The sequence below is a fragment of the Microtus pennsylvanicus genome, chromosome 1 (genome assembly GCF_037038515.1).
Source record: "Microtus pennsylvanicus isolate mMicPen1 chromosome 1, mMicPen1.hap1, whole genome shotgun sequence".
Lineage (NCBI taxonomy): Eukaryota > Metazoa > Chordata > Mammalia > Rodentia > Cricetidae > Microtus > Microtus pennsylvanicus.
The window spans coordinates 35,544,019-35,559,920 of record NC_134579.1 but is presented as its reverse complement, the minus strand read 5'-3'; the positions used below and the strand labels follow the sequence as shown (position 1 = coordinate 35,559,920).

At 47.0% G+C, this 15,902-nt stretch overlaps 1 protein-coding gene across 1 annotated transcript in view; it reads left to right on the top strand.

The window, feature by feature from the left end:
- Positions 1–15,902, top strand: part of Dscam (DS cell adhesion molecule) — a 556,660-nt gene that overhangs the window by 460,006 nt on the left and 80,752 nt on the right. Inside the window, exons 18-20 of the mRNA XM_075961310.1 lie at positions 880–1,026; positions 5,995–6,150; positions 11,013–11,146. Of these exons, the coding sequence (XP_075817425.1) occupies positions 880–1,026; positions 5,995–6,150; positions 11,013–11,146 (437 nt within the window). The remainder of the gene's footprint in view (positions 1–879; positions 1,027–5,994; positions 6,151–11,012; positions 11,147–15,902) is intronic.

The window sequence follows — 15,902 nt, the reverse complement described above, 5'->3', positions numbered from 1 at the left end:
ACATTGCCATTTAAAAAACTCTTTGCACAATGAGCCATTTGATTGTAGACCAGATAAGGCTTAGAGAACTAGAGCCTAGAAGACCAGAACGTTCTAGCTACACACTCTGCAGGAGGGTTTAGCTCTGCTTTTCCATTTGTTCCTTCATGACTTCCAGCTAATGTTTGGCACCCTCTCCTTGCCCCAACATTTAAAGATTACGTAGAGTCAATATCTAAAATAGTGTATAAACTGGTGGGCACCATTAATCCCAGCAGCTGAGAGGCAGAATAATGCAGATCTCTGCGAGTTTGAGGCAAGCCTTATCTACAGAGCAAGTTCCAGGTCAACCGAAGCTGTATAGAGACCCTATCAATCAATGAGCAAATAGCCTATACTACTAATTCCATTTTCCCTCTTGCCTCTGATAAAACCTTACGCTCCTGATAAAGAGGCTGGGGAGATGAGATAGGGAAGCTGCGTGGTTGTATTTCTTCTTTCCTGCATTTCCCCTTAGTCTTCTAAGCCAGTGATGTGTGCGCTAAATGTAAGTGAAGGCAATAGTTTGCCAGGGCGGTGGGAGTGTGAAGCAGACAAGCAGTGAGTTCATCCTGCAGACTTGAAGTCCACTCAGGTCAAGTCTGGGGTCAGTTCCTGGAAGTGGAGTTACTAAGTGGGAGGGAGGAACTGCAACACCCTTCACAGAAACTGTGTAGCCTCAAGACCCTCACCCGAGTGGCAGTATTCCTGTGGGGAATTGCACTCCTTTTCTTTCTTTGTGAGGTTGAGCACATTCTCCTTTGTCCTGCATGTTAGAATAGTAAATTAGCTGCCTATCTAATATTGCTCTGCCAATAGACCCTCCTGCTGATATCATAGGTTCTAATTATTTCATTTCAGTGCCCAGTTACCCTCCCGAAAATGTCCAAGCCATAGCAACATCACCAGAGAGCATATCAATCTCCTGGTCCACGTTGTCCAAGGAGGCCTTGAATGGGATTCTCCAGGGGTTCAGGGTCATCTACTGGGCCAACCTCATGGATGGAGGTAAGAGGACTCAGGGGGGATGTTGAGTATGTTCCCATGGGATGCCCCACACAACCTGAACACCCCTCCCTAGGGTGAAATTGGGTTCTGGAAGGACCTCTTTGCCATTGAAAACTCCTCTCTTTGTTCAGCCACCTGACACTGACACTTGAACCTGTGTATACACATGCCAAAAAAAAATAAGCTTGAGGCAGTGGCAGGTGGGGACATTAGGCATTGGGGTAAGTGTCTATGTCAAAACTGCAGGCTTCTTCAACCATAAATCTCTATTTAGAATGTTATACATAACATGCCCTTAAATGTTGCTCCTTTCTTCTTTGAATAGATCCCAGCAAAGAAACATTAAGTCCCTATAGAAGAAGTATGTGAGAGCTCCAGAAAAATGCTAGAATACCTCAAGAAACTTGTAATTGTCTCCATAAGGAGCCCCTAAATTAAAAACCCCAGGTTTAGACAGTGCACACATCTGTCCAAGGTCTCCATTGCTAGCATGCTCCCAAGCCTTGGCCCCAGGACCCACCATGTCTCCCTCTTCCTGTCTCCCTTCTTACCCCTTGACTTTCTTCTTGTTGTTCCTCCCTTCTTGTGCCCTCTTTCCCCACCCACCCCTCACTTCCCACCTCCTCTCTTCCTGCCCCTCACATCCTGTTCCCTTATATCCTGCCTCCTTTCTTCCTACCTCCCCTCTGATATGGAGCATCCTTCAGCTCTTCTGCCTAGACATAAACTGCATTTCTTGTTGGGCAAAGAGCTCAAGTACCAGAGTCTCTAGTTAATCACTTAGGACCTCTGGGTCTGTGCTGCTAAGCAGGTCCCATCTCCAAACAGTAAGGAACACACTGGGCCTCACAGATGGCTCCGCTGTTGTCACCAAATGAAGGAGTGCAGGTACAATAGCAAATGCTTTCTTCCGCTGAGTCACTGCCAGTGTATGACCCTCTACTGTGCGTATTCTAGGGGTTGTGTTTCCAGAACTATCTGCCAGGCCTAGTTCCTTTTGAAGTGGAGTCTCAGGCTTCCCACGCTACTCTGCACTGGGAGACAGCCTAGGAAGACTCACAATCCACAGTAGACCCAAATTAACTGAGCATCTCTTAGCTTGTAAGATGGGAGAGAGTAGGGCTTGCTCAGAGGGCTTTAGACTAATGAGCAGGAACAGGACACTAATGCCAGGTGGTGGCAAGTAGTGGCCAAATAGTGGATCAAATCAGCAGATGCTACCCACAAAACAGGGGCCAAAACAAAAGAGTTAGCAACTGATGTCTTCACACAAATAAAAGCTTTAAAGAACATAGTGTAGAATAACAAAATGTCTGTGATCATCCATTTTTGACAGCATAGCCTAGGAGACTGTTCTACACATTGTGTCTTTATACACACCAAACTTTAAAGTTGGAATGGCCACACATCTTTTAAAGGCAGTTCTGAGGAATGGCTCTTTCCACTCAGAGGATCAGGGCCAAGCCAGTGGAGATTAGTGTCCATTTCAGATATTCTACTCACGACTTCCAAAAGCTAAGGAAGGAAACATCAGAAATTGAAGCACTGCCTGAGGGCCTCTGATGCAGGATTCCCCTCTGTGTGCTGTGAATATGTTTTATTGCCATTGCTTAATAAAGAAGCTGCTTTTGCTCAATGACTTAACAGAGTAAAGCCAGGCAGAAAATCTGAACAGAGATGGAGAGAGAGAGAGAGAGAGAGAGAGAGAGAGAGAGAGAGAGAGAGAGAGAGAGCGAGCAGAGTTGAGGAGATGCCATGTAGTTGCCAAAGGAGACAGATGCCCTGGAACCTTACCAGTAAATTTTATGGTAAAATACAAAATAATAAGAATGGGTTAATTTAAGATGTAAGAGTTAGTTAATAAGAAGCCTGAGCTAATAGGCCAAGCAGTGTCTTAATTAATATAGTTTCTGTGTGATTCTTTTGGGTCTGGCCAGGCCAGAAAAGAATGAGCAGTCTCTGCCTGAGGCTGCCTCTAAGAGGTGCACTTTGGTTCAGCAAGGTACTCCATGTGATTATCATGGCATCAACTCTGCTGTCCTGGATCCCACAGAGCCTGAGCATGGAGTGGCATGAGAAAGCTTGACCTAACCAGACCTAGAGAACATTTCACACATGCACATCATATTTGAACACACCATATGAAACATACATATAACACACACCATATACACAATACACATATATAGCCCACAGCACATGTACCATATATCATATATGCATGTATGTATATACTTATATATAGTAAATATGCCACACAAATTACACACACCATACAAACTATATACACCACACATACTCCCAACATATCATGTATACACCACAGACACATATAGATCACATATACCACATACAACACACATACACTCCACATACCAGACATATCACAATATACATGCTAGGCATACCACAATACACACACAACACACAGAATGAATACCACACACATATACCATAAATACCACATACACCATATATGCCGTGCACACTACTTTGCTAAACTCCCCCACAGAAGCACACATCACACATGCCACACACACACTGCATACTACATATGCCACATATGCCTACACGCAGTGTAAATACTACGGTTACTATACAACACGCACATCATGACCCAGCACACAGGACAAATCCTTCTTACAGGCATTGCGTGTGCATTAAACACACCATCCACATATACCACATGTCATAATCTGACCCTCTGCATGGGATGCTGATGGGCAACATGCTACAGTGACCCAGTCAAAGCACATGCTTCTAGTCCCATCTCCCTGTGTTTACCAAGTATCCAGGACCGGTATCCAAGACTGTGTGGTAAATGTAAGGCCATCCAGCCCAACTCCACAGTCCAGGCTCTTGGGGATCTTAGCCTTGTCCTGGCAAGGCTTTTCTGTCCCTTAGCTCCCTGCCTGTCAAATTATGGCTGTGGAGTCATGAACAGCTGAGCTGGCTTGATCTGTGCATCTTGGTCCCATGGGCAGTGCTTGTGCCCGAGGAAGCATACCTGGCGTGTCCCCACCTCTGTTGATCACGGATACAGCTCTCAATACTTTTGGAACATATCAAAGGCATCCTTTACTGTAGCCAGCAACCCAGCCAGTGTCTGCTGGGCCCCTGCCACTCGCCTTAGTCCTGCTTTAATAAGATGGCAGTCACATGGTGCTAACTACTTCTCACAGACACCTAACCCTGGGAGAGAGATCCCAGGCCTCCTCCTGCTCCACCACTGACTCTGGAAGTGACTGGCTTCTGTTCAAAACTCAGGGCCTTACAGCTGTGTAGACACTTGCCACATCCTTCCACTTGCTTTCCGTTGCCATGTGCCTTCTGCCTGAGGTGGAGGCACGGTGTTCCGGCTCTGAATAGCACTCTTGGAGCCCACTCAGGAAAGTAAGGCAGATTTAGCACATGCTGAGGTTCTCACACATCACCTGCCACTTCAGCGGTAACGCAGAGAAGAGTTCAGCCCAGGTAAAATGTATGTGCTGAGCCGCTCAGATCAACTCCAACGCAAGCCTCCTTTCAATGTCTGCTCAGTCATAGTGAGGCAGCACACACGGTCAGGAGTGCCTCGATATTGCTGAGCAAATACATCCTGAAATCCTGATACACAGACCCTTTGAGAAAGTCCTCCACCACTGGCCAAACTACTTACCTATCACCCCTCAAAGTCAGAGTTTCTTTTGTTTACCAAGATGCAGGTTTAGTTGTGGAAGCCAGCTGAGTTGTGGATACCTAGGTGACTATAGTTAATGATGTTGGGCAGAGATGGAAGTTGTACGTGTTCATTAGCTCGGATATTTGAGATTAACTTGAGTACCTAAAAATCTGCATCTACTATAGTAGAATTTAAAACGTATATAAATGATGAACCTGTGAGCTGGCTCAGTTGTTGAAGTTCTCACCATACAAGCATGAGTACCAGAATTCAGATCCCTGTAACCAATGTAATGCCAGACGGCATAGTGACCTACCTGTAATTTCACTCTTAGAAGGCAGAAACAGGGGACTCCAAGGCAATCCGGCAAGCAAGGTCAGGCATATCAGTGAGCTGTGGGTTTGATTGAGCAACCCTGCCTCAACAATAGATCAGGGACAGAGCTCTCAACAACACACAGATGGAGGCATGATGGTTCCAAACATCAAAACACACATGTTCATGTGCACCCCACACAAGTGTATACCTACACACATGTAAAAGTGATATCTTAGTTTGATTTTTATTATTGCGATAAAACACACCAATGGAAAGCAACTTGGAGAAGAAAGGGTTTATTTCAGGTTACAGCTTGTAGTCCACCATGAAGGGAAGTCAGGTCAGAACCTCAAGGCAGAAACACTGCTTACTGGCCTGTCCTTCATGGCTTGTTCAGCCTGCTTCCTCAGCTAACCAGGACCATCTGCCTGGGATGGCCCCACCCACAATAGGTTTGTCCCTCCCACATTGATCATTAATCAAGTAATGTCCCACAGACATGCCCATAAGCTAATCTGAAAAAGGCATTTTCTCAACTGACGTTCTTTCCTCCCAGATGATACTAGCTATGTCAAGCTGGCAAAAGTTTAACACACACACACACACACACACAGAGGGGGGAATGAAATATATGCATTTATTTTATATTTATGTATATTTCATATGTATATGGAATCCTCACGTTGCAAAAGTTTCACAGTGAACAGCTGTTAGCTATATAGAGATAGCTCACCAATGAGAGGTGTATAGAGCTATCTGCTGGTGTGAGTCCTTCCCAGGGTGACATCGTGACACTGGAATTTGATTTATCAAGAGTAAATTACTATTTCCCGGTGTGTTTGTTTTGGTTTGTATTTTGCAGACATTTTGATACAGGTGATTATTTTTCTTGTAAACCGTAGGTGGTAACTTGTGTGACAGGGAGGAGGTCAGCCAGGTGGTGTGACGGGCTCAATAATGAGGTCCTACTTTTTGGCTTTGTCCTCCAGAGCTGGGCGAGATTAAGAATGTCACCACCACTCAGCCTTCCTTGGAGTTGGATGGACTGGAGAAGTACACCAACTACAGTATCCAGGTGCTGGCCTTCACCCGTGCAGGGGATGGCGTCCGCAGTGAGCAGATCTTCACCCGCACCAAAGAGGATGGTGAGACATAGACGTGTGGGCACTGGATGGGAAACGCAGATCCAGGTCAGAAGGCTTGCCGGGGGCCTTCGTCCACCAGTCTGCTCTTGGCCTCATTCACTCTGGTCTTCACTGCCCTTCTGCACAGCCCAGCAGGAGTCAGTCCTCCCCCTCCTACCCCACTTGATGTAGGCATTGATTGATCCTGATCCTGCCCCTTAAATACTTTCCCGCTCTTTCCTCTCCTTCTACCCCCTCCCACTTCTCCATCCCACCTTCTTTTCTACCTCTCTTCCTATCCCCCCCTCTTCTCTCTTCTTCCTCTTTTTCTATCTCTTTGTTTTTTTAATCATTTTTGTTTGTTTGTTTGTTTCAACTAAAGTCACCTTTGATCCCAGAGCTCACATGCCTGCTGAGTGTTCTGTGTTCTATTCAGATAACTTCAATTACTACCAGGGTCAGCTTTTTTCCTTAAAAATTATGGACTGTCCTAAGTCTTACTTCACATGAATTGGATCATTTTAGAAAGGCTTGAATTCAAAGCTTTGTGGCTTTTTTTAACAAATGAATTCCTACAAAGATTCATGCTGACTAGGTAGGTTTTATCTCCTTTCTGACTCCAGACTAGCTCCACACAAACTGGCCTGCAGTTTTCTTTATTTTGAGGGAAATTCCCTGTGTCCTTGTCGGAGCTGTTTGAGGAGCAGTTTCGGCTTCCGTGCACAGCAGAGCAATAAAGACAGTTAGTTTCTTCCTCAGTGAAGGAAGAAATAAGTAGTATCTAATGGATGTCCAAGAGGCCTTCCAGAAGCTTCCCAGCACCGGGTCATGCCAGACACAGGCTGACCCAGGACATGCAGCACCCAGGTGCTGTGTAGACACGATCCCCAGAAAGTGGGGCAAGTTAGGGAGGAGAGCCCTCACTGTGGCCCATTCTGTCACCCACTGGTACTGGCAGGTTTGATGTCTCTGCCCCCTCCACTGCATGGATCCCAAGCATGCTATTCTTTGATTCCAGCCCACATTTGCCCTAGAAGCAAAGCTTAGAACTCAGATTTGGATACAAGGATGGGACCTCCTCCTTCTCCTTCCCACCCCCTGTCCATCATCCTCACCATCACCAGACATCCAGAGGGTGCATTCTGCTGCCTGCACCCTGATCACCCCTCAGGGGAGCCATGCCCTGCTCTCTCTCCCACAGTCCCATCCGCCTACCCCTGTTGACTCTCCCGGCCTCCTTACACAGAGGCGTCTGCACGCATGTCAGTCCTCACTAGGTTTGGTTTTTCTAGAACTCACAGACTATTCTTCCCAAGAGTATGCAGCTGTTCGTGACTTCTATTCAATGACGTTGGTCATTTCAGGAAATCTGAAGTCAAAATGCAGTGCCCTTGGGAAGTCACTGTGCCTTGAGCTATAGACAAAGCTAAGTCCTAAACGAGAGGAACTATGGTTTAAAATGTGTCAGCGAGCTGTGTGAATGCTGGTGTCTGTGCCCTGCTGTCCACAAGACCTAGAGCAACTCACTTGCTCAGAGCAAGAGGGAACCAAGCTGCTACACCCCTCAGAGCATGCTGACGTATGTAGGAGAGCAGAAATGAAGTGACCACACCTCAGGCTGACATACAGAAGGCTGCACCCCTCCCTATGTACCTCGTTATTTGCTCTCCCCTCCCTCAGAGCATCACTATTGTTCAAGAGAAACCGATCTATAGCATAAAATTTGACATTAGCATTTTTCGGGAGAATCTACGGAAATCCAATGAAATGGGAAGATCTCCACAGCTCCTATCAACAAGAAATTTGGGATCAATTTTTAATTAATCATCCAGTTTTAGAAATGGTAGTTTTCTGTCTCAGTGTTTGTCCCTGAGGCCTAAGGTCTAACTTGCCCATCCACTGATCTCTGCTTTTATACCTGGTTCAGGTAGAGTATGGAGATGTGATTGACTGTAGATGTCTCTACAAGACCCCATGGAGGAGGTGAATTCCCCTCATCCTGGTGCTGTGGGTCAAAGAGAACTACAGGTTGAATGTCAGTATTGATTTAGGGTAAGTTGGCATTTTTGAAGTGAAATGGAATAGAGACTGGAGAGAAAGAGGGAAACACAAAAGATTTCATAACTTAGAAATGGCAGGTGCCCTAGTTTGCTTTCTGTTGCTGTGACCAAAACACCATGACCAAAAACACCTGTGGGAGGAAAGGACTTATCCCATCTCCACATCACACTCCATCTTTGAGGAAAGTCTGGATAGGAACCGAAAGCAAGAACCTGGAGGCTGGAGCTGATACAGGGGCCGGGGGAGTGCTGCTCACTGGCTTGCTCCTCATGGCTTGCTCTGCGAGGCCCATCTTCCCAGGGGTGGCACTGTTTACAGTGTAATGGACTGACCCACATCAATCATTGACCGGAAAGAGGGCTCTACAGACTCTCATGGAGGGATTTTCTCAGTTGGTGTTCTCTGTTCCCAAATGACTCTTGTTTGTGGCTGACGAAACACTAACCCATCACAGCAGGGACCTTGCCAACCACCATTAGAGACTCCATATCTAATGTAAGCAGGTGTTGGTGCAGTGAGAACAACTCACTTGTTCAGTTTCTCAGTCCCAAAAGATTCTTAGACTCCTAGACATGTTCTCAGGCCTCTGGTCATTTCCAAAGGTCCAAGCATAGAGGTCTCAGATCCATATGTTGTAGTGCCGTCTCCATGGCCATCCTCTTGGGGTGAAAACTGTTGAATTTTCAGATCTACTTCTCAGGACCCTCAGTTCAATAAAAATGTACACAGTTGTCATTGTTGAAAGAGCATAAGAAGTGACTTACTACGCAGCTTTATTCTTTTGAGTGGATGAATTCTAAATTCCGAAACATTTGTGGAATCTTAATATCATTTTATTTGCCCAAACTATAACCTAAGCATAGCTGCACAAGGGAAGAATACAAACAAAACATGATCTATTAATTTTCAGTAGCTATTTTCACTCTGAGGCATGCGCTAAACTCAACCTCCATCCCTTTATGAAAAAGTACACATAGTATATGTATACCTAGAGCCAACTCTGTTTAAATTTAAATATTTACTAAGCCTATCATTAATGCCTGTGAGCCTCTGAGGCCAGTGGTAGATGGATTGTGTGATCTCTGCATCCACCCCACGTGGCACCAGGGCAGCTCCTCGCTGGTGAGATATCGAAAGGTAAAGCTGAGTGAGGGTAAAAGACACCCACGACAGAATCTGAGACTCCTTTGGCTACCAGTATCCCGAGCTTTGTGTAGACTGAAAAGCATTGAGCTTGTATTAGTTGCTTTTCTATTGCTGTGAGAAAACCTACAGACAAAAGTGACGTCAGGAAGAAGGTTTGTTTTGTATGGGCTCCCAAAAGCAGAGCCCGACACAGTGAGGAAGGCATGGGAGCAGTCGGGGAATCCACAGTGCAGAAGGAATCTGGCTGATCACACTGCTTCCTCATACAAGAAGCCAAGAACGAAAACAGAAAGGAAGAGGTTGCAAACTCTCAACATGCCCCCCACTTCAGTGATGCACTGCTTACTCAGGGAACCTGCTCCTCCTAAACTTCCCACAGCTTCCTAAGCAGAGCTACCAACCGAGAACCAACATTTCTTATTCAAACCACAACAGAGTATGTCCAAGTGTGAGTGTATCTTAGTGAACCCCAAAATGGTGTGTGCGTGCATATGTGTGTGTGTCTGTCTGTGTGTTCACACAATCACCAGTCACGTAGCCCTTCAATAGGTACTGGAGGTTTTGTATCTTGTGAAGACATCAGACCTTCCTAGAATTCTAGAACCTCAGAATGTGGGAATGTGCCCTGTGCAGTAGATAGAAGCCAACAACACAACAGGCCATGTGTCCTCTGCATCCTGTTATAGACATCACCCCTCACCCCTGGCCTCACACCTCATCCTTCACCCCTCACCTCTCACCCCTGCCATCACCCCTGGCCTCATCCCTACCCCTTACCCCTCCCGTCACCCCTCACCCCGGGCCTCACCCCTGCCTCTCATCTCCACCCATCATCCCTCACCTCTCACCCCTGCTATCACCCCTCACCCTCATCTTCACCCCTCACCCCTACCATCACCCCTTACCCTCATCCCTACCCTTCACCCTGCCCTCACTCCTGTCCCCTCACCCTCATCCCCACCCCTCATCCTCACCCCTCACTGCTCACCCCTACCCTTATTCCCCACCCCTCACTCCTGACATCACCCCTCACCCTCATCCCCACCCTCACCTCTGCCCTCACTCCTCACCCCTGCCCTTACCCCTCACCCTCATCCCTACCCTTTACCCTGCCCTCACTCCTCACCCCTCACTCTCATTCCCACCCCTTACCTCTACCTTCACCCCTCACCCTGACCTCATCCTTACCCCTCACCTCACCCTCATCCCCACCCCTCACCCCTGCCCTCACTGCTCACCCCTGCCATTACTCCCACTCCCATCCTGGCCTAGCAGTTCACTTGAGGATAGGAAGACTCTGACATCCACTGTCTCTGGCCCCCAGACCCTCTTTTAAAGGATCCCAGCCCATCTCCCAGGTCTAATGTTCTTTCTACCCTTTCCTTCCCAATTTCCCTCTCACCTTAGAGAAAATGGCATAGGTGCCCAGTTGTTGCTGAGCGTTCAGCAGGGCCTCGCCTATTTAAAGATCCTATTTCCAAATACAGTGACACCTGGAGTCATGGGGTTAGGACTCGGTGTATAAATAAGGAACACTGGGACCCTTGACACTGGTCCTCAAAGAGCTGAGCAGAGAGAGAGGGGCTAGGCCACCAGACAGTCACTGGGGGAGGGGTTGTCACCTGGGCGACCATTCAAGGCTCCTTCCACCCTGGGACTAACCCCGGATTTTCTAGTTCCAGGTCCTCCGGCTGGCGTCAAGGCGGCAGCAGCCTCAGCCTCCATGGTCTTTGTGTCCTGGCTGCCCCCGCTCAAGCTGAACGGCATCATCCGGAAGTACACCGTATTCTGCTCCCACCCCTACCCCACAGTAAGTTGCTGGACAGCCAGGTGCTTTTCCAGCCCCTTTCCAGGACCTCACTGAGGATGCTCTTTCCTCGGCTCCCTCCCACTTGTCCTCCTTGGTGTTTTTTTCTTGTGGGGTTGTCTCCACACACAAAGCAAAGTCCTCATTTACACCTCCCTCCAGAGCAGCCCTGCGTCATCAGAGGGGATGCAGTTGCCGGGAGCCACTGTCTATCTGGCAGCTTCCCAGGCACTGCCACCCGCTTATCAGAATCCCAGTGCAGAGGCCGTAATTGTGCCTTAATTGTTGCTCACTGGACAGCACCTATTGCTTGCGCTGTTTGGCTCCACATTAAATGCACTCGCTCCCTCCTTCCCTCTCCCCACATGCTCCTGCCTGCCCTCCTTCCCTGGCCTATTCCTGCTGGGCAAGGCCTGTCAGCGGGGACCTGTGCCCTCTGCAACAGCAGCGGTGAAGGCGCTGGGAGTTGGAATGCACACACCATTTCAAACCCTACTACTTATTATCACTGCTGTTAGCAATGCTGGGTAATAATTATCAATTTGAACTTTTCTGTGGCAAGATACCAAGTCATATCAGGAAAGAGGGGGATTTGGAGAAAAGAAAAAATAAAAATAGTGCATCCAGATTTACAATGCTCTCGTGGAGATTTTAAGACAATTTCAAAATGTAGGGATGATGTCTAACCCATCTTTGTATCCACTGTTCCTGGCATCAAACTTAGAAACATGTAGCCAGGCTGTGGAGAAGGTTCAGCTGTGCTTTCCAGACAAGCATGAGGGCCTGAGTGGGTCCCCAGCACCCACAAAAAGAGTCAGGTTGGTAGTGCAAGTGATCCCAGCTCTGGAGAGGCAGAGACGGACAAATCTTTGGAACTTACTGGCCAGCAGTGTAGCTGAGCCTGTTTGCTACGGCGTCCCAGTGAGGTTTCTGTTGCCCTGATAGGCAGGAAATTATTCATTTGACTTATACTTCTGTGCCACTGCCCCACACAGAGGCAGTCAGAGCAGAAACTGAAGGCAGGAGCTACTTTCCCTCCCTGTGAATGTGACAACCCTAGGGACCCCCATCAGCAGAATCATCTACCCTTTTCCGCATTGTGACTGGCTTGCTTCATGAATCCAAACATCTCAATTTCCGTCAATGTGGGAGGGGGTGTTAGGACTGCCTTCCTCCATGAGACTGGACAATATCACCAAATTTATTTACAAATTCTTTCATTTAACTGATGCATTTCCTGAATCCAGACTTTCTTGGAGTGTGGAGCCTGAGGCCTGGTGTGCAGACACAGCATGAGTGGGTAGGAGCCAGGGACCCTGTGCGTGTCTGGGCAGCTGCAGCTCCTGCCAAGACAGTCAATGTGTGTTCTATGTGCACCATCACCCGCCTCTGCCGTGAAGTGCAGTTGAAATTCCGAACGGTCAGGGCTGGGTTCCAGACTGTCTGTGTCAAGTATGCTATTGCCAGCCACTGGGCCCTTTCCTTGAAACTCAGAGAGAAAGGCCAGCCTTCTACCAGGAGGGAGCACCTGCTGTTATATTTCTCTGCAAGGGTGTGGGCCCGACCCCTCACCACCGCTCCTGAGTTTAGCATTGGTCCTAGCATGTCTCTGAGTCTTCAAAAGAGAAGGCAAATCATCTCTGATGGGCAGAACTCTCGCTGTCTGCTTCAACCACTTCCTTATTTCCATTCCTTCACTCGCCTCTAATCCGTCTGTCCGTTTGCTGAAACTCTCAGCTTTGCTGTTTTGGCTGTAAGAAGCTGAAGGACACTGGCAGAGCTCAGAGAACACCCCAGCTGCCCCTGGCTGCCCCAGACTGTTCCTCTCCTCTGAATGTGAATGCAGCCTGGCTGGCGATAGTTCCTCACAGGACAGATATGCCAGAGAGTGCTAAGTCCACAGGGGCTGGAGAGATGGCTCTTGTAAAGCACAGGACACTAATTCAATCTCTGGAGGCCGTGTAAGAAGCTGGGCATGGTGGAACATGCCTGTCATCCCTGTCCTAGAGAGGTGGGGACAGACAGATCCTTGGGGCTCATTGGCTGGCCAGCTAGCCTTACCAGCAAGTTTCAGGTCCCAGTGAAAGACTCTGTCTTGAGAAATCTAAGTGGACAGTACCACTAAAGGTTGACCTTTGGCATACACCACACACACACACACACCACACATACACACACCACACATACACGCACACACACATGCACGCATGCATGAACACACCACATGCACATACACATGCACAGAGCACACACTTGCACACAGCACACACACTTGGCATACATCCCTACTATAATAAAAAGGAAGAGTCATATGCACCAGCAGTCATAGAATGGACATAAAGGATTCTTACTGTCCTGCACTTAGACTCACCAGAGCCGTCTCAAAGGTGACAGGAGACAGAACCTGGTTGTTGCCTTGAAACCACTCTAAAGTTATTTCTATACTGACTTTTGGTGATATTAAGAAATGCAAAAGTCGGGCTGGTTCAGCCGCTCAGCAGTTTAGAGCACTTGTTGCTTTTCCAAGAGACCCGTGTTCAGTTCCCAGAACCCCCATGGTGGCTCACAATCCCCTTTAATTCCACTTCCAAAGGATCTCACTCCCTCTTCCGACCTCCGTGAGCTCCTGTGTGCACGTGGTGCGATACACACCCAGCCAAACACACATATGAAATAAGATTAAAATAGTGGAAGGCTGGTATTGTGGCGCATGCCTGCAGTTCCAGCACCAGGGAACCTGAGAGAGAGAAGAGAGAGAGCCCGTTTGTGTTGGCCTGCCCTGGAGTGTGGTTGGTACACCCAGTGACACTACATTGAAGAAAGCTAACGTTCCCCTTCCCATCAGTTATCAAGTGCAGATGGCTTCTTGCTTTGGAGCAGGACTTTATGTCACCTCCCCTTCTCTGTGCTGGGACTTTTGTCTGGTTTGGACTGGTGCGGGTCTTCTGAGTGCTGCTTCCATCTCTTTAACTTCCTATGTGCATCAGCCTTGCTGTGTCTAGAGGACACTGTTTCCTTGGTGTTTCCCCAAAGTCTTCCCTCCCGTCCCACATAGATCTCTGAACTTTGAAGGGAGGTAAAGACAGTCTGTTTAGGGCTGAGGGCTCCAAAGTCTCTCACTCTCTGCACATCGTCCAGTTGTGAGTATCTGTGTTAATTACCATTTCCCAAAGATCCTGATGAAGTTGAACAATCTAGTAATCTGTGTGTGGAACAGTAGTTAGGAGTTGCTTCATTGCTATGTTAATTTAACAGAATAGTAGTTGGGTTTTCCCTAGGGCCCATGATGTATCAAGTCTTGGGTTTTAGGCCTCTATTAATAGTGTCAGAAGTGGGTTCCATCTCCTAAAGTGGACCCTAAATCCATTTTTTAGTGGTTTGTTATTCCCATGACATTGCAACAGAAGGCATCTCTATCTTACAGGCAGATTTCTGTTGTAGCTCACAGAGTTCCTAGCTGGGTGAGACTTATGTGGCACATGTGGCAACTTCCAGCACTGTGAACACTAATCAGAAAACATAATAATCATTTTCTTTTTGAGACCTGAACATTCCTGCTATGTGTAGCAATGACCAGCAGAGGGCAGCACAAGCTCTGTCATTTTTCTTGTCTGAATCAATCTGAAGTGTTTGAAATAATTTCAGAGTTGAATGTAGAACACGGGAAGATAAATCAAGACATGGTGTCCCCTCTAATTTGATCTTTTTTTATGATCCCCTTGGCATAGTTCCTCGACGATGCCCCCACCACAAGATCCCTAGCAGAGCTCCCTTTCTCTCTAAGACCTCCTTAAAAGGGGCAGATTGTTCTCCCATATGTAGCCCCCATCTAACAATAGGCGGTTATATCACACTATTTGCTCGGTTCATATCAGAAAAGACTACACTATTAGAGACCTCGAAGGTGTCCAGACATGTCACACTAATGTAAGTTAGCCAGGTTTGTTTCCTGCTGGTCTAAATGCACAGCAAATAAAACATTCTTCTCACTTCAAGCACTCAGAAAATGCACTAGCCTCCCAAAATTGAGGACAGCACCCCAGCCTCCAGATTCATGTAATTAGAACCTCAAGATTCAGGCTATCAAATAACAATAGTATAGTAATAAAATAATATAAACTATTACAAACAATACAACCCAAAGAAGTGAGGTAACTCTTTAAAGTCTCTCTTTAGGGGTTTGAGTGATGGAGCAGTGGTTTAGGACACGGACTTCTCTAACAGAGGACTCAGCACCCACATATCAGTTCACAGACACCTGTAACTCAAGTTCCAGGGGATGTGACGTCCTCTTCTGGCCTCCAAGGACAAAAGTATTCAGGTGGTACACAGACATGCATGTAGGCAAAAAGCGTAAAGTAGAATAAAAATCTTTTATAGTCTCAGACTAGGAAGTAGCTGAGCTGCATTTTCCTTAAATTCCATCTGTGAAAAATTATATAAAATTCACCTATGAAAAAATATAGATGAGCACCAAGCTATAGTAGCTATCTACTTCATAATACTAAATTCAGAAATGTGAAATTACACAGCAGAAATTTCCCATCAATGAAGAACAAACGACTAAAAATCATTAAAATTCTATCATCCATGAGCTGTGAGTTCTATCAATTATTCCCATCTCAGATATGATATCTTGTTTTGTTTTTTATTTTGAGACAAAGATTCGTGTAACCCAGGCCGGCTTAAACTTACTATGTACCTGACTTCCTCCCACATCTACCCTGCAATACTGGCATGTGCTGGACTCAACCTTGGG